The sequence below is a fragment of the Tamandua tetradactyla genome, chromosome 5 (assembly GCF_023851605.1).
Source record: "Tamandua tetradactyla isolate mTamTet1 chromosome 5, mTamTet1.pri, whole genome shotgun sequence".
Lineage (NCBI taxonomy): Eukaryota > Metazoa > Chordata > Mammalia > Pilosa > Myrmecophagidae > Tamandua > Tamandua tetradactyla.
In genome coordinates this window covers 146767412-146786962 of record NC_135331.1, presented here as the reverse complement: position 1 = coordinate 146786962, position 19551 = coordinate 146767412, and the positions used below count along the sequence as shown (strand labels likewise).

The following is a 19551-nucleotide window of genomic DNA, read 5'->3' as shown; positions in this document are numbered from 1 at the left end:
AGATTCATAAGATATCTCCCTACATTATCCTCTAACTGTTTTATGGTCTTAGACCTAATGTTTAGATCTTTGATCCATTTTGAGTTAACTTTTGTATAGGGTGTGAGATACGGGTCCTCTTTCATTCTTTTGCATATGGATATCCAGTTCTCTAGGCACCATTTATTGAAGAGACTGTTCTGTCCCAGGTGAGTTGGCTTGATTGCTTTATCAAAGATCAAATGTCCATAGATGAGAGGATCTATATCTGAGCACTCTATTCGATTCCATTGGTCGATATATCTATCTTTATGCCAGTACCATGCTGTTTTAACCACTGTGGCTTCATAATATGCCTTAAAGTCCAGCAGCGTGAGACCTCCAGCTTCGTTTTTTTTCCTCAAGATGTTTTTAGCAATTCGGGGCACCCTGCCCTTCCAGATAAATTTGCTTATTGGTTTTTCTATTTCTGAAAAATAAGTTGTTGGGATTTTGATTGGTATTGCATTGAATCTGTAAATCAATTTAGGTAGGATTGACATCTTAACTATATTTAGTCTTCCAATCCATGAACACGGTACGCCCTTCCATCTATTTAGGTCTTCTGTGATTTCTTTTAGCAGTTTTTTGTAATTTTCTTTATATAGGTTTTTTGTCTCTTTAGTTAAATTTATTCCTAGGTATTTTATTCTTTTAGTTGCAATTGTAAATGGGATTTGTTTCTTGATTTCCCCCTCAGCTTGTTCATTGCTAGTGTATAGAAATGCTGCAGATTTTTGAATGTTGATCTTGTAACCTGCTACTTTGCTGTACTCATTTATTAGCTCTAGTAGTTTTGTTGTGAATTTTTCCGGATTTTTGACGTATAGTATCATATCGTCTGCAAACAGTGATAGTTTTACTTCTTCCTTTCCAATTTTGATGCCTTGTATTTCTTTTTCTTGTCTAATTGCTCTGGTTAGAACCTCCAACACAATGTTGAATAATAGTGGTGATAGTGGACATCCTTGTCTTGTTCCTGATCTTAGGGGGAAAGTTTTCAATTTTTCCCCATTGAGAATGATATTAGCTATGGGTTTTTCATATATTCCCTCTATCATTTTAAGGAAGTTCCCTTGTATTCCTATCTTTTGAAGTGTTTTCAACAGGAAAGGATGTTGAATCTTGTCAAATGCCTTCTCTGCATCAATTGAGATGATCATGTGATTTTTCTGCTTTGATTTGTTGATATGGTGTATTACATTAATTGATTTTCTTATGTTGAACCATCCTTGCATACCTGGGATGAATCCTACTTGGTCATGATGTATAATTCTTTTAATGTGTTGTTGGATATGATTTGCTAGAATTTTATTGATGATTTTTGCATCTATATTCATAGAGAGATTGGACTGTAGTTTTCTTTTTTTGTAATATCTTTGCCTGGTTTTGGTATGAGGGTGATGTTGGCTTCATAGAATGAATTAGGTAGTTTTCCCTCTGCTTCGATTTTTTTGAAGAGTTTGAGGAGAGTTGGTACTAATTCTTTCTGGAATGTTTGGTAGAATTCACATGTGAAGCCGTCTGGTCCTGGACTTTTCTTTTTGGGAAGCTTTTGAATGACTAATTCAATTTCTTTACTTGTGATTGGTTTGTTGAGGTCATCTATGTCTTCTGGAGTCAAAGTTGGTTGTTCATGTCTTTCCAGGAAACCGTCCATTTCATCTAAATTGTTGTATTTATTAGCGTAAAGTTGTTCATAGTGTCCTGTTATTACCTCCTTTATTTCTGTGAGGTCAGTAGTTATGTATCCTCTTCCATTTCTGATCTTATTTATTTGCATCCTCTCTCTTCTTCTTTTTGTCAGTCTTGCTAAGGGCCCATCAATCTTATTGATTTTCCCATAGAACCAGCTTCTGGTCTTATTGATTTTCTCTATTGTTTTCATGTTTTCAATTTCATTTCTTTCTGCTCTAATCTTTGTTATTTCTTTCCTTTTGCTTGCTTTGGGATTAGTTTGCTGTTCTTTCCCCAGTTCTTCCAAGTGAACAGTTAATTCCTGCATTTTTGCCTTTTCTTCTTTTCTGATAAGGCATTTAGGGCAATAAAGTTCCCTCTTAGCACTGCCTTTGCTGCATCCCATAAGTTTTGAAATGTTGTGTTTTCAGTTTCATTCGCCTCGAGGTATTTGCTAATTTCTCTAGCAATTTCTTCTTTGACCCACTCGTTGTTTAAGAGTGTGTTGTTGAGCCTCCACGTATTTGTGTATTTTCTGGCACTCCGCCTATTATTGATTTCCAACTTCATTCCTTTATGATCTGAGAAAGTGTTGTGTATGATTTCAATCTTTTTAAATTTGTTAAGACTTGCTTTGTGACCCAGCATATGGTCTATCTTTGAGAATGATCCATGAGCACTTGAGAAAAAGGTGTATCCTGCTGATGTGGGATGTAATGTCCTATAAATGTCTGTAAAGTCTAGTTCATTTATAGTAATATTCAGATTCTCTATTTCTTTATTGATCCTCTGTCTAGATGTTCTGTCCATTGATGAGAGTGGTGAATTGAAGTCTCCAACTATTATGGTATATGAGTCTATCTCCCTTTTCAGTGTTTGCAGTGTATTCCTCATGTATTTTGGGGCATTCTGGTTCGGTGCGTAAATATTTATGATTGTTATGTCTTCTTGTTTAGTTGTTCGTTTTTTTAGTATATAGTGTCCTTCTTTGTCTCTTTTAACTGTTTTACATTTGAAGTCTAATTTGTTGGATATTAGTATAGCCACTCCTGCTCTTTTCTGGTTGTTATTTGCATGAAATATCTTTTCCCAACCTATCACTTTCAACCTATGTTTATCTTTGGGTCTGAGATATGTTTCCTGTAGACAGCATATAGAAGGATCCTGTTTTTTAATCCATTCTGCCTATCTATGTCTTTTGATTGGGGGATTCAGTCCATTAACATTTAGTGTTATTACTGTTTGGATAATATTTTCCTCTAACATTTTTCCTTTTGTATTATATATATCATATCTGACTTTCCTTCTTTCTACACTCTTCTCCATACCTCTCTCTTCTGTCTTTTTGTATCTGACTCTAGTGCTCCCTTTAGTATTTCTTGCAGAGCTGGTCTCTTGGTCACAAATTCTCTCAGTGACTTTTTGTCTGAGAATGTTTTAATTTCTCCCTCATTTTTGAAGGATAATTTTGCTGGATATAGGAGTCTTGGTTGGCAGTTTTTCTCTTTTAGTAATTTAAATATATCATCCCACTGTCTTCTAGCTTCCATGGTTTCTGCTGAGAAATCTACACATATCTTATTGGGTTTCCCTTGTATGTGATGGATTGTTTTTCTCTTGCTGCTTTCAAGATCCTCTCTTTCTCTTTGATCTCTGACATTCTAACTAGTAAGTGTCTTGGAGAACGCCTGTTTGGGTCTAATCTGTTTGGGGTGCGCTGCACTTCTTGGATCTGTAATTTTAGGTCTTTCATAAGAGTTGGGAAATTTTGAGTGATAATTTCTTCCATTAGTTTTTCTCCTCCTTTTCCCTTCTCTTCTCCTTCTGGGACACCCACAACACGTAAATTTGTATGGTTCATATTGTCCTTGAGTTCCCTGATACCCTGTTCAAATTTTTCCATCCTTTTCCCGATTGTTTCTGTTTCTTTTTGGAATTCAGATGTTCCATCCTCCAAATCACTAATTCTATCTTCTCTTTAAGTCTATCATTGTAGGTATCCATTGTTTTTTCCATCTTTTCTACTTTATCCTTCACTTCCATAAGTTCTGTGATTTGTTTTTTCAGTTTTTCTATTTCTTCTTTTTGTTCAGCCCATGTCTTCTTCATGTCCTCCCTCAATTTCTCGATTTCCTCTTTGAAGAGGTTTTCCATTTCTGTTTGTATATTCATAATTAGTTGTCTCAGCTCTTGTATCTTATTTGAACTATTGGGTTGTTCCTTTGACTGGGACATATTCTCAATCTTCTGAGCGTGGACCGTTATCTTCTGGGCATTTAATCAGATTTCCCTGGGTGTTGGACCCAACCAGGTTGTAAGATTTTTCTATGAAATCTCTTGGTTCTGTTTTTCTTATCCTGCCCAGTAGGTGGCGTTCGTGGCACACGTTTGTCTCACTTGTGTGAAAGGGATCCCCCCGGTCACCGATCTCCGTGCCCTGGGGATTTCCGATCCAATTCTCTCCGTTGGTCGGAGGGCTGCGCGTGGTGGGGGCCTCCGCCGCCGCGGCTTGAGTGGACCCTGTGGCTCCTTTATTAATTTCCCTATTGGTGTTTGGTTGGACTCAGTCCCTGCCACTGTCGGAAATTCCCTCCTCTCCCTGGAGGGTTGTCGGTCGCCGGCTGCAGCGGGCCTGGGGAATTCGCCACCGGACCAGGAAGCCGCCCGCGGGGAAGCACCACTGCGGCTTGGTTAGCCCTCTGTTCCGAGACTCGTAGCCGAACCAGGAATCCGCCCGCAAAAGAGGGGCGCCACCCGCCGTGGCTTGGGAAACTTACCTCTCCGAGACTCTCAGCCTGCCCGGGAAGGAGGGAGGGAGGAGCTCTGGCCGCCACAGCTGCCACTGCTCGGGGGGTCGCGCGCCGCTCGGGGATGTCACCGCAGCCGAGTCTCGCAGTCAGACTAGCCAGTCCAGACTGGGGTACGCTGTGTGTCCATTCCCCGCCGTGGCCCTGGGAGCTGTTCTGCACTGTTTCTGTTCACCTAGTAGTTGCTCTGGAGGAGGAACTAAGATGCACGTACCTTCTAAACCACCATCTTGGCCCCCCAGTTATTTTTTTTTATGATTATTTCTGACGGTTTTGGTAAACTCATGATTTTTTTCAGACCAAGTGTATCTGAGAAATTTGAATGCCTTGGTTGGAATACTTATGTTCTAGCAACTTTACTGTTAAGCTCTCAATAGAATGAATTTTCAGGAGTAGCAAATATTTTGCATTTGTGGAGGAAATAGCATAAAAGCTGTTCAGCCCTATTGTAATGACACTGTACACCAAAACCCGTAGTCTTTCCCTATTCCACTTTTCCCCTTTGGGACTCAGTGTGATCAAAGTAAAATAATACTCAATTGAAATTCACCAGGCAAGGAATTTAACTCCGAAATTCTGTTTTGTGTTTAAACTAGATGAATTTGTTGTCCCTCTGGACCCTAGATGGAATATGCAGGCTTTGGACATCATTAGAAATTCGATGGACTTTGACCCCCAAACGGACCAGCCTGAACAGCTCTTTGCCCTTTTGGAGTCTGTTGCCAACAAGTAGGTAAAACCTGGTGCCCTAGGCAGTGTTTGTCTCACTGTACACTGTGTGTTTCACAGGTTAAAACTTGTCTAAACTCTTGCCAAATATTGCTTATCTGCATTTAATTTTGTGTATCTCAGAAACAATGGTATGTTAGACATGATTGCCTCCATCACCACTTTTTTCTTGCATGCTTTTTGCTCACTGAAATAATTCTGAGATGACAGAAAGTGTGTAATTGTTATAGGTTCTTAACATTTTCATGGCGTGCTTTAAAAAATATGCTAATGTAGCATTATTGGTGAGATTTATTATGTAAAGGTTAAGCTTTTATCTTAACAGTCATGTTTTCTGCTTTGTCACTTCCAGCAGCTCCTTCCACTTTCACCTCCTGCATGTCCTTTCCTTGGCCGTCTGTCTGTCCAGATCATTTCCCATCCACAAATGTCGAAGACAGATATAGTACCTGCATACCTACATACATAGTCACATAAATTTACAAAATTATCATATAAGACTGGTCTTTCGTCATCCTTTAATGACCAATAGCTTTTTTAATTGAAACAAATTGTTATATAACTTCATAATTGATGTATATAACAGGCCTGCAGCAAAGTGCACCAATAATGAGTATATAGGTTTGATAAATTTTCACAAAGTGAACCCATCCATATGGAGTGTATTAGCACCCCAGAGCCTCCCTTGTGCCCCTGCCAAGTAACTCTCCCTTCCTCCCCAGATAACTTTTAATACTACAGATTTGTTTTAGGATGGCCAATTATAAGAGGTCAAAGTGCAAGCTATCAATCAAGGTAGAGCAGCAGAGTGAGGCCTTACAGTCCACCCAGACCATTATCTCTGGCCGTCTGTCCTCCCCCATCTTAGTTGTCATCACTTTCACCACCATCTCTCTAGTTTGGAACTTGCAGAGGTGGGGAAGGAATAGCAGTGTTGAGGGACACTGATGTTCCAAGGGTTCTCAGGATTCACCAGATAGATGATATGGCTGAGAAGCATTAACTGATGCCTGTTTTGTTTGTTATTTAATCTCATTCTAGGACAATCATATATCTCGAACGGGAAAAACGGATTTTTACTGAAGCAAATTTGATTTCTGTTGGCGGCAGAAAGTTAAGAAATAGTGTTTTGAGAATGTCCTTTGAATTCCACAAAGGTTAGAACACTACCTTTCTATTCTTGGATTAAGCATCTCATTGTACAATGTTGCTTATGTTGAGAGACATACTCAGTAGCTGCTGACATTTTACTGATTCCTTTGATTTGCTTGGCTTGGTTCTAAAACATGTCATGACTAACATTTACTGAGTGCTTACTCTCTGCCAGGCCCTGAGCAAAATACGTCACATGTGCCTGATCTTATTTATTTTTTAATAATAACCCTATGAAACAGATAATACCACCTCCCCCTTGTCATAAATGAGGAAAGAGAGGCACAAAGATCAGGCCACGTCTTCAGCAAGTAACAGCCATAACTTGAGACCTAAGTGTGTTAGCTCTAAAAAATACATGTCCCTGGGTGGGCCATGGTGGCTCAGCAGGTAAGAGTGCTTGCCACCCATGCCCGAGGACCCGGGTTCGATTCCCGGTGCCTGCCCATGTTAAAAAAAAAAACATGTCCCTAAACATCCAGTTATGGAAATTTCTCCCTCCCTCCTTTATTTTTATTTTATTATTATTATTTTTTTTACATGGGCAGGCACCAGGAATCAAACCCGGGTCCTCTGGCATGGCAGGCAATCCCGCCTTTATTTTTTTATATTGAAGATGGCTCTGCTTATTATGAAACTATTCAAACTCTGTAGAAGGATAAAAATAGAATAAGTTTGTCCTTTCAACAACTGTCCATATCTTATTTGACTGTGAAATCTATCCATCCAAATATATATGCATGTGGTCTTCACTTTGTATTTAAATAAGTATTGTATGAAATATGCATTCTTCTATAATTTAGTTTTTCTTCAAGGCATTATGAACATCTAGATATACATGCCTCATCTGCTAAATTTAATAATAGTAGGCAAAAATTCACATTTGATTGTGTTACTTCAGACAACAAAATTGAAGCTGACCTTTGTACTAGGGATAAACTTTATTTCCATATTATTGTTTATTTTGAAAATGTCCAGAGATTAAAATAAACGTTATGGAATGTATTTTGTTTATACTGATTCTAAGATCCAGAGAGCTACCACAGCCTGCCTCATGAAATTGTGGTCAATCTTGCTGCTTTTTTTGAACTCTGTGATGCGTTAATCCTGCTCTGGCTACAGTCCTCCCAGGGAATGGTGTCTGATACCAGAGTCAAAGAGGTGAGAATGTGGACTTTATTTTAAGCATGAATTTTTGTCTTGGCACAAAGCTCTAACATCAAGGATATTGCTGTCCAATATTATATGAGATATTTAATTGTTCTTAACATTTTAAACACATACATTTATGTTTTAAAGCCTTATTGAGGTATAATTCACAAGTAACAAGCTGCATATATTAAAGTGTACAATCTAATGAGTTTTAACATGTATACACCTGTGAAACTGTTGTCACAATGAAGGCAATGAGCTGATCTATCACCCATAACCTTATGCCTCCAACCAGGAAGCCATTGATCTGTTTTTTGTTAGTTTACATCTTCTATTATTTTATATGCCTGGAATCATGCAGTACATATACTTTTTGGTCTGGCTTCTTTCATTTAACATAGTTATCTTGAGATTCATCTATATAGTTTTGTATATCAGTAGCTTATTACTTTTCATTGCTGAATGGTATTACATAATACAATTTTTAATCTATTTATTGATGAACAGTTGGATTTTAACAATTATATTTTAATTCACTCAAGTTCTCTTAGATATCATTATGACATATGGGTTAAATTGCATTTTGAATGTAGATTATTCAGTAGGCCAGAGTAGCAGGTCTTATACTTTTTAGTCTCAGTCCCTTGATGCTGAGTCCCAGCTCATTCTAGGATTTCTGCCTCATGTTGCCGGGGAAGTTTGCACCCCTGGTAGTCATGTCTTATGTAGAGATGAGAAACGCAGTGAGTTTGCTTGCTGTGTCGACTGAGAGCTAGAGGCCACATCTGAGCAACAAAGAGGTTCTCTGGGAGTGACTTTTAGGCCTAATTTAAGTAGGCTTAGCCTATTCTTTGTGGGAATAAGTTTCATATAAACAAACCCCAAGATTGAGGGCTTGGCCTATTGATTTGATTGTCCCCACTGCTTGCAAGAATATCAGGAATTCTCCAAATGGAGAAGTTGAATTTTCCCCCTTTCTCCCCATTTCCCCAAGGGGACTTCGCGAGTTCTTTATTCACTGTTCAACTCACTCTGGGATTTATCGGGGCATCATTCTAACCTGGACAAACCTACAAAATCTCATGTCCTATTCAAGGTTCCATGCATTTATGGTGTTCAATTAAACCATCCATATAAATTAAATTAGGAAATGCACTAGTCAAATCTGCATGGATTTTGTAATACTTTTGCAAGTGTCCTGAAAGTTTGAAATTATTTCAGTATAAAAATTAATAAAAGTACTTCTATACCCAGCAATTCCATTTTCTCTGAGTTTATAGATCCGTACTGGGAGGAAAAGATCTGTGTGTTTTCTGCCTTAATGTTCCAACAAATATTCCAGACTAGTGCTAGACCTTCCATGTGTGTCTGTTGAGTATTAACAAATGAAGTCCTTACTAGGGTCTTTTAGTGGGAGAAGTTTGTGAGCAGTTTTTGTTTGCTTTTAGATTTTGGATTGTGTGCGGTGGCGGGACCGGTTTTGGACTGTGGCTGACATGGTTAAAGTGGATGCTCCAGGCTTGGCCCTGCTTGCCCTTCATTGGCACTGGGTTTTAAAACATTTGGTCCATCAGATCCCCCAACTTCTGATGAATCATGAAGACAAGTAAGACTCAGATTTAGCATATTTGTGCAGAGTTCTCTGCACTGTTGATGTTGAAGAAAAGAGAATTTGCAATTCAAACTGTTTCTTCTTGGTTTACTTTGTTATTCCCTTTGCATATTGGTGAATGTCAATAAAATATTAAGTGTAAATAACTTCTATTATTATCCAGCCCTTCTCCCTTTCTTTACTTCCCTCTGTCTTTTTTCTCCTCCTTTAAAGATATTACAAAGAAGTTCAGACAGTCTCAGAACATATTCAGAATTGCTTAGGGAGTCCAACTGGTGACTTCACTGGTGTAAAGAAGTTGCAAAAGTTCCTGGGACGTCCGTTTCCTTTTAAGGTAAACCTGGAAGTGTGTAGTAAATGCAGAGATTTGACTTTTCCTTCTGGAGTGATCCTGGATCTTGGGAACTGACATTTGACTAGACTCATCTTTGCCTGCAAATTTAACTCTTAGTTGTTACGTGTGTGCTTTAAACTGATTTGTTAAATGTTGTCATTTTACTTCTTCCTAAGGCTGTCAAGGTTAGGGAGAGCTTAAACTTTAAAATGTCCCTAGAGCAACAGGAATAAACAAACACAATGTTTTCTAGAAGCATTAAGGAAATATCTTTAATTTCTTCTCACACGTGTATAGGCTGCTAAGCACAAAACAAAAAAACCTCAAATTTCTCTTCTAAAATAGACTCTCCTGGGTTTTATTATTTCAGGACAAACTGGTGGTGGAGTGCTTTTCACAACTGAAAGTTGTTAGCAGAGCCCTCGCCATCAGAGAAAGGACGCCTGCCCTTGGGGAGAGTGGATGGCGGGAAGACATTAGTCGTCTTCAAATGGCTGCTTCTGAATGGACATTCAAGAAAAGTCTCTTGCAGACCTGGGGATTTGTCCTCAGAGCCAATATTCTGGAAGATGTCAACCCAGGTAATATATTCTGGAGTTTAGGCAGCTGAGAAATGTTCTGAGAGTAACCTCTCTGCCCTGTAGTCAATAATATTTTCCCCTAGATTTTTTTTTTTGTGTGTGTGGCTATTCTGTAATTACCATTAAATAAGTGCCAGACACAGGGCTGAACTTCACATGTACTGTTTAATCCATTTATTGGAATCTTGCAGGTGTTAATATTAGCATTTAACAGATGAAAAACCCAAAGCTCAAGTTAAGCAGCGTGCTCACAGATACTTAGCTGACTGTTAGGAATCTTTGAGCCTCTACTCTTGATCACTATGCTATAATATGGTGTGTGTCTTTTTGTTCAGATGAATTGAAGAATCTTGTGAATGCTCAGTGTTTAGAACTAAAAGCCAAAGGAATTTCCCTTGATTTTCCGGAGAAAAAGCACAGTGAAGCTTCCTCTCTGTCCCAGCCAGACTTTACTTCTTTGATCCAACTCACCAGAAGTGTTCAGTTGTGGCCTGCAATGGAGTACCTGGCTGTGCTTTGGCAGTACAAAGTGACAGCTGACTTTATGACTCAGGCTTGTCTGAGAAGGTAATTATTCTCCTTGGGGAGATTGATTGTCTTGTCATTCTGTGTGTTCTATACGGGTAAACAAAACCCAGATTTGTCTTGAGGGGAAACAGCTGCTAAAGTACAGGTCAGTTGCCACTTTGGAAAGCCAAAATTTCTTGAAGATTTCATTGCTTGTTTTGAGTTCTCTAAAAGTCACTAGGTTTTTTCTCCCAGTAGAGTTGCTTGTTTCATTAATTGTACTTTAAATTTTGTATGTTTTATCTCTTCATACACCCAGCAATTTTGTAGTAGTTCACAGATAATCCATATCCCAATCCTCCCTCTTTATTTTTGGAACAGGTCCAGCAAAAATCAGCATCCCCAGGTAGATGAAGAGATAAGCCATCATCTTACATTTTGTCTTAAGCATACACCAATTGCTCCTCAGGAGCTTCGAGATTTTTGGTCCTTACTTCACCATGAAAAGGTAATAACCAAGATCAAATAGAAAGGAAAATAAGCACCTTTTCTACTATATGCTAATTAGATTCTCTGTGGCAGACTGGTTGCAGAAATTGATTACCTGGCATTTTATTAAATCTAAGAACCCCATACCTCACTGTAAATGTAACTATTGCCATTGAATTGTACACTTAAAAATGGTAAAATTTTATGTTATATATATGTTACCACAATAAAATTTTCTTTAAAAATTGCATGCCACAAGCCCCAGACTTAACTGAAAGACCTTTCAAAAGGGAGAATTTTAAACGTCCTCTTGCCATACTTACCTGGGTATTTCACACCTTTATCATGAATCATTTTACTTGGTTTCCAGTTAAATGAGGCTAAAATATTTGCTTATTTTTATTTCCCATTTGCTTATACAACATTGAGAGTTGTTTTTTATCCCCCCCTCCATATTAACTAGTGAATGTGGATACTTGTAAACTGTAGTTAATACAACTTCATCGTTAGTGTAATCTTAAAATTTTCAACTTATGGTGCTTGTTTATTTTGCTAATGCTATAATTGTGTGGATTACTGATAATGTTCTCATGCAATCTTATAGAAGCAGATCTCAGTTTTATTAAATTATGAACAGGTAAGTGGCTTGACCAAGATTACCCAGAATAATGGAGAATCAGGAAAAATAGGATTAATATCTTTAAATCCCATGCTGATAGTAGGTAGTTCTTGGAAGACAGACCTGATAACTAGATCCACGGAATCTTTCTTAAATATCCTCTTATCTAATTATTTCTTCATTTCTAGGTATCTACTGAAGAAATGATTTCCTTGTGGTCAGAGCTATTTAATTCCACATTTACATCATTCTGGAGTAGCACGGTAACCACAAATCCGGAGTGCTGGTTGACGTGGAGTCCTCTGCCTCATGGGGAGCAGAGGGAAATGCCCAAGAACCTTTTAGACTCCACATTGAAGGTCTGTCAGCATAAAATTATAAAAACATTTGGTGAAAGTAGAAAATGCCATCATAATTTAAAACTTCACAAGGGATCTAGCATTAAGCATCTATTCAAGGACAGTGCTGGGACTGAATAAGTATAGTATTTTTTTTTCCACAGGATTTTAAAAGATGTGTCTTCAAATAACATGTCCCATCTTAAATGATTTGGGAAATTCTGAGTTAAAGTAAAAAAAGTTTCCTTTAAAAAATAATTTAGGGTGGTGCAATGGTGGCCCAGTGGCAGAGTTCTCACCTGCCATTCAGGAGACCCGTGTTTGATTCACAGTGCCTGCCCATACAAAAGATAAAATTGATTCTAATTATAAATATATCCTGTACTTAGAAGATAAAGGTAAGAATGTGGAATTAACTAAAAATAATCTCTTTTCTCAGTATCCTTTTATTTATATATATTAGATATATGTAACCAAAATTAGAAAACTCTTTGTTCACATAATCTATCTTGAAAATTTGTATGTGTCATTCCTATTTATTCTTTCTTAGATATCCCATTGTATTGATATACCAGAATTTATTGAATTGCTATCTTATTGATAGGTTTTGAAGTTGCTTGCCCTGTTTTCCCCTTCTCATAATAAGCATGACTGCACTAACGATCCTTGTGTAAACCTTTGTTCATTTGTCCATACTTCTGAATATTTCTGTTGATAAATTCTAAGAAATGGAATTTAACCCTTTGTCAGTATTGGTGCATTTCCAAAATGTAAAGTGTAATGTTTAGGGGGTGGTTTTTGTTTTTTGTTTTTTTAAACACCTGAAAAACCAGTGAAGAAGGAGATCCATGAGATCTTGGAAAGATGTCAGAAAGGTTTAGGATGAGATCACACTTTCATTTATAATATTTGTGAGTGCCTATTTCTCCACAGCCTTGCCACACTAGATGTTATCAAAACAGATCATTGCCAGTCATACTATTTTTTTTTTTTTTTTTTTTTTTTAACGTGGGCAGGCACCAAGAATCGAATGCAGGTCCTCTGGCGTGGCAGGCAAGCATTCTTGCCTGCTGAGCCACTGTGGCCCGCCCAGTCATACTATTTTTAAAGCCTCATTTTAGTTTGTATTTCTTTGATTATTGGAGAACTTGAACATATTTTCATATTTATTGATCTTTTTTATTGCTTTCAAATTTCCTGGTCATGTTCTTTGCCCATATTTTTAAAATTTGATTATCTTGTATTACTTATATGAGGTTCTCTATGTATTATGGATACTAAACTTCTGCCTAATATGTTGTTGGAAGTATTTTTCTAGTTTCTATTGTCTCAAATTTCTATTTTCTTACATGTCACACAAGTTTTACATTTTCTTTTCAAATATGTCATTCACTTTTTACTTTCTGGCTTTGGTGTCAAGCTTTAAAAAACAAATCTTCCTTTCCTATAGTAAGAGTTAAAAACCATTTGCCAATATTTTCTTCTGTATTTTTTTTTGTTTGTTTTACATTTAAATGGATTTCATCTGGATGTTTTGTTTTGTGAGGTGCTGATACAATCTTTATACAAACAATAAATCTAAGAGCAGTGTAATTACACCACTTTTGACTATTCATCCTTCCACTCTGACTTGAAATGCAACCTTTCTCATATACAGATACAAATATACACGAGTTTATTTTTGTACTATATATTCTGTTCCTTTGACTCTATCAGTGGAATGTGATTTCTTCGTTGCAAAATGTTTCTCAGAGTCTTTAATAGTAAAGCTTATGGATCCCCAGAAGTTGCATAGAGTGTGTAGTGTTTCCTATCATATGTATTTGACCACTTGACCCAAGGTGGGCACCTCTTTCTGTGTCCCATATCAGCAGTCCAAGGAGTACAGATTGGCACACTTTGTCCCTGGCTCTTACACATGTCCACTAACTCTTCTCCCTGCCTCCATGTCTCACTCTCCCACAGTGTGCTCCATATCCTACTACAAGAATGATCTTCCTGATGCCCGGATTTGAGGGTATCTCTTCTGTGATCCCAAAACAACCATTGTTTCTCATTTCCTAGAGAATGGAATCCATGCTCTTTTTAAGGCCCACTGAGACTTGACTCCATTTTGTACTTCTGCAATAGCTGATATTCTACTCCTGGAACATGTATAGCTGATTTCTACCTGTTTCTGGCAACCTGAACCTCCTTTTCTTATGCTCTTTCCTTTATCTAAGATGCCTCAAGTGCTGCTTATTGAAGTGCTTGTTGTTAATTTCTAAGAGTTACTTGGCTCTTCTCTTGCCACTCAGGGCCCAGGCAGTCTCAATAGAGCCATGTTCTCCAAGTGCTGCTTTGAAGTTTTGACCAACAGCTGCAGAGCGAGTACCTGGGATGTGAATGGCCTCCCTGTCCTGTCCTCCTCGTACATCACCTTGGGAGAGTGGGTTGAGAGAGCCCAGCAGCTCCGGGATATCACCTCAGTGCTTTGGACCAACATGGCTGTCCCTTCAGTAGCAGAGTTCAGGTATCCCTGCCCTCCCCCTTCCCAAGGAGTCGACCATAAAGCTCTTCCTGTCTTTTCTTCAGAGCATGCAGCTTCTATAGTGGCCATCTAGCTCTGATGGGTGAAGGCAGAGTCTTTTCTGGCTGAACCAGCAGGTTTATAGTCCACAGCAGAGGCTACTATGAGCTGCCCAGTTTCTCTGAATTTCAAACATATTGGAGTCAAGGGATGAGGCTTGAAATCATGTGAGATTGTACAAGACAGAACTCCACCTCTATGAATTGACAGTACAGTCAGCAGTATCATTTTCTGAAAGAATGATGGTTTAAAAAAGGAATGCTGTTTGACATAGTGTAAGCCTTAAGCCCTTGTTGTCCCCACAGACACACGGATTCCAAGCTCCAGGGACTGGTGCTGTTCCGGCACCTAGCGGGCCTAGCAGAGCTGCTCCCAGAGCCCCGGCAGCAGGAGTATGTACAGAACTGTGAGCAACTGTTGCTTGGAGACAGCCAGGCCTTCCAGCACGTGGGCCGGACTCTTGGAGACATGGCTGGCCAGGAGGCACTGCCCAAAGAGCTGCTCTGCCTCTTGCTCACCTCCCTGCGCCACTTTTTTAGGGAAGGGGAGAGTAAGAGGAATCTACCTGAGCCAGTCCAGCGTGGGAGCCTCTGGGTGGGCCTTGGCTTGCTCCAGATTCAGACATGGCTTCCCCAGACTCGCTTCGACCCTGCAGTGAAGAGGGAATACAAGCTCAAGTACGCCAAGGAAGAGGTATGGGAGGCAAGAGTTGGGAGCATGGACTCCACCCCTGACTGGCTGGGCTGGCTAGTATATCACTCCTTTTACTCCCTTCTGGGTGCTCATTGAATCAAGCAGTGATTTTGCATGAGCTGCCCTGGAGTGTAATGTAGACTCTGAATTTCCAACTCCTTGTGAGTTCCTTTGACTAAGCTTTGTGAGCTCCTGTGACTAAACTTTGGGAGGGGCTTATCCTAAGATTTTGATGTGCTGTGTCTGTCAGTGGGCTGCAAATTGCAGAGGCCATGTCAGTAGTATACCTGAGACATTGCCAGAGAAATGGCGATATCCTTTATTATCTAGAGTCACACTATCTGAACAAAGTTTTAGGTATTTGGGTTTTGATGATCCTTTTAGAAATGGATATTGCCATTTAAAAGTCAGGAATCAAGTAGATTCAGATAACATACATGGTATCCCTTGCTATTTGAACTCCCAACTAAACTGAGAAACTGAGTGGATTGAAATAGTGAAGATGCTAGTAGATATTTTGGAGAAGGAAAATTATATGATGCAGTGAAAATTAAACTGCTGTAGCAAACAAACTCAAAATTCAGCAGCATGACTAGTATAGATGTTTATTTCTTCCACATAACAGCTCTGAGGTGAGTGGTCCAAATTATTGGCACAGACCTCCTGTCCTTTTGGACACTCAGGAACCCAGGTTCCTTTTATCCTGTTGCTGAACCCTCCCCCCAGGGAATTGTCCTCAACTGCGTGATTAAAGCTGTGTCACAGCAGACCCCTTTCTTCTCCTTCCATTAGTTAAACCAACTGCAGTGTGAGTGGAAAATCCAAAACCTCTCATCCCAACTGCAAACTGGAAGAGAGCTGGAAGATGAAGTCTTTATCAGTTATTCTCATCCTCACATCAGGTAACACAACAGAGTGAATATTTGTGATGGGAGGATATTTATTCTCATTGTTGTGATTGAATTTACCATGTAATTACAGTGTTAGCAAAAGTGATGCATTAGTAATTAGATCCCAAAGCCATGTTACAGTTAGGAAAAACACATACTTCATGAGAAGAGGGACTTCCTCAAGGTGTGGACTCCTGTGGGGCGAAGCTAGATGAATCCAGACTGTAGCCTTAGCGTGGAAGAAGGTGGGTGTGAGGGTGTGGACTGTGTGCTCATCTCTTCCTGTCCCTGCCCCTTCAGAACTTGGGTGGATCACTTAATGCTTTTTAATCTCAATGTCTATATCTATCTAAAGGAGGACAGTAGTTGTTCCTACTTCAGAGACTGTGGTGGAGCACCAGTGCAATATCCTGGCAAAGCTTTTAGCAACATGTATGACACATGGTAAATGCTGTATAAATGTTAATGATTTTCACTACAATTGCCAATAGTGTCATCATATTATTCATCTGCAGCTGAATGATCTTCATTCTATTTTTCCTAGCTAAGGACCCAATCTAAATTTGTTACTCTTCCTCTGGCAGAATTTACATAGTGTGTTAATTTGCCTTTAGGTTGCTCCGCCAAAGAATTGATCAGCTGGAGCATCTGATCCGCCACCTGTCAAAGAAGCAGGCTTTCAGACCCCAGCTGCCTGCATACGAGTCCCTGGTGCAGGAGGTCCACCACTACGTCACCAGCATAGCCAAGGCCTCTGCTGTTCAGGATCTGCTCACGCGGCTCCTGCAGGCACTCCACGTGGACGGGCCTCGGGCTGCCCAGGTAGCCCAGAGCCTTTTGAAGGAGGAAGCTTCTTGGCAGCAGTCACACCACCAGTTCAGAAAGCGGCTGGCGGAGGAATATGCCTTGTATCCTGATGCTGTGGCCCCGCTGCAGGCATCTGTCCTGCAGTTGCAGCATGGCATGAGGCTGGTGGCGTCTGAGGTGCACGCCTCACTCCATGGTAGTGTGGTCTCTGCCAACAGACTGGGTGCCGTAGCCACATCCCTGTTGGCTTTCCCATCAGTGACCCCTAGTTTCCCCACCTATTATGCTCACGCGGACGCTTTGTGCTCAGTGACGTCAGAAGAGGTTTTGCGAGGCCTTGGGAAGTTGGCCCTCAAGCGTTCTGGGGGAAAGGAGCTGGAAGGCAAGGGCCAGAGTCCTTGCCCCACCCGGGAGCAGCTGCTGATGAATGCTCTCCTTTATCTGCGTTCCCATGTGCTGAGCAAGGGAGAGCTGGATCAGAGGGCCCTGCAGCTCTTCAGGCATGTGTGCCAGGTAAGTTCCTCTCCGGGAGGACTGCCCTGGCCCCTGCTTTGGAAGGGAGCTGGGAGCACAAGGAGGGCAGCCTTTAGGACGTTAGTAGTGCCCAGTGTATATTTGTAGAGACATGGTGTGGCTAAGGAGTGCAAATCGTCTTTTCCTTTGTTTTTTCTACCTTTCTATCAGGTTTTTCGGCTCTTAATCCTCAAATCTTAAGAGACTTTTTGTTGGTGATTTAAAAAAAATTAGTGGTTAGCTCTTTATCTGTAAAATACACCACAAATATTTTCTCCTTGATTGTCTGTTTTGTCTTTGACTTTATAGTGATTTTGGGGGTCGAGGGGAGGCAGTGCATGGTTCAGGAAACCCTATGGTGATTTTGCCATGTAATTAAAAAAAAAGTATCAGTATTTGATAACAGTAAATAGACATTATATTTTCCCTTATTAACAAAATCATAGGTTCTTATTGTAGGCAAGAGAATAAATGTAAGCAAAACTTTCTGATAATTCCACCATTTAAAATTGTATTAACTGTTACTTATTGGTAATGCCATTGTAGGCTTGCTTGTCTGTATGTGTGTGCGTATCTATAGATGTGTGTGGATATACTCTAAAGAACATTTTCTTTTTAAGCCATTCGTCTCAGTGGCTTACAAATGTCTTTTAAGTACTAGTATCCTTTTTTTTTTTTTTTTTTTTTTTTTTACATGGGCAGGCACCGGGAATCGAACCCGGGTCCTCTGGCACAGCAGCCACCGTGGCCCGCCCAAGTAGTTTTAAGGATAAAAATCTTCGCATATTGATCCTGTACTTAATAGACAAGAGAACTTCTCTGGTTGAGATCAGTTCTAACACCTCTGTGGTCTCCAAGACATGTCTTTAAAATACTAGAGTACCACAAAATGTATGATAAATCACTAATAACACCATACTGTTTTATCTATGGAGTGCTTTTTAAAATGTAACAACACATGGTGATAATTTTTCCCTATTAAGTATTTTTCACCTGTATCATAATTAGTGACTGCCTAGATTTCAATTATAGGAATGTGCCATAAGTCATTTAACCAATTTTCTGTTATGTAACATGTGCATTTGTATGCTGGTTTTTTCCCTTTATTCTGATAAAAATAATGCTGTTAATATGTTTATTGCTAGATCTTTGAATGCAGAGTCTAGAAAGCAGAATTGCTGAAACAGAGATTATATACGCCCTACTTAGGCTTTGAATACAAATTGCCTTCCTGAATGGTAGATGCTCATTTCTCCCACCCCCATCAATACTGGATACTTTCTTTAACTGATGGTTTTTGCCAGTTTAATGACCTAAAATCTTAGAGGTCATAGGGGATTTCAGAAGTCCCTGTGGTAAAGTGTAGTTCAGTTTTGCCTGGTGTCCCTCTGCCACCCCAAGTTTTCCTTTTCTGAACCGTTGGACCACATGTTGAGGAGCCAGCCAGGTGCGGTCTGAAATACAAGCCTCCCATCACCAGCCCTGAGCCTGTCCATACTATAGAGCAACTATTAGCTCCTGTCAGGAAGGTCCCATTAGCTCTACTGTAGCAAGTTTTTACACCTGTGAAATTGTGATGACACAGCAAGGAGGAATTTAGGAAACCCAGGTTGCTACAGATACACCATTTGAAAACAAAACCTATTTACTTTTTATTACATGGAATTTAGTTTCTTGTATGTTGGCATTTATTTGTTTGAAACTTGGGTACTTTCTTTTTAATGAGAAACTAAGAGATCCCAGGTCTTGCCATTGTTCATTGTGCGTGCCTCAACAAAGGCAGGTGAGCTCTTCTGCATGTTTGACTTTTTAGGAGATCATCAATGAGTGGGATGAACAGGAACGCATAGCTCAAGAAAAGGCAGAGCAGGAAAGCAGCCTATATAGATACAGGAGCCGGAACTCTAGGACAGCTCTGAGTGAGGAGGAGGAAGAAGAGCGGGAGTTCAGAAAACATTTCCCATTGCATGAGAAGGTAAGGCAGGGTTGGTTTTGAAATGAGTTCTTTGGTACCACATACATTCCCTTAGAGTGATTTTGTAATCGTTTTAACATATCTTAATG

The 19551-nt window shown here is 39.6% G+C and overlaps 1 protein-coding gene across 3 annotated transcripts in view; it reads left to right on the top strand.

Annotated features, from left to right (window-relative positions):
- The window catches only part of MDN1 (midasin AAA ATPase 1), a 204551-nt gene that overhangs the window by 136109 nt on the left and 48891 nt on the right, over positions 1-19551 (top strand). For all 3 annotated transcript variants that reach the window (XM_077162407.1, XM_077162406.1, XM_077162405.1), the window contains 14 exons: positions 5099-5231; positions 6273-6388; positions 7411-7544; positions 8984-9141; positions 9361-9481; positions 9852-10062; positions 10398-10629; positions 10951-11077; positions 11866-12036; positions 14313-14527; positions 14890-15277; positions 16070-16179; positions 16782-17487; positions 19301-19462. In XM_077162407.1, coding sequence (XP_077018522.1) covers positions 5099-5231; positions 6273-6388; positions 7411-7544; positions 8984-9141; positions 9361-9481; positions 9852-10062; positions 10398-10629; positions 10951-11077; positions 11866-12036; positions 14313-14527; positions 14890-15277; positions 16070-16179; positions 16782-17487; positions 19301-19462 — 2984 coding nt within the window. The remainder of the gene's footprint in view (positions 1-5098; positions 5232-6272; positions 6389-7410; positions 7545-8983; positions 9142-9360; positions 9482-9851; positions 10063-10397; positions 10630-10950; positions 11078-11865; positions 12037-14312; positions 14528-14889; positions 15278-16069; positions 16180-16781; positions 17488-19300; positions 19463-19551) is intronic.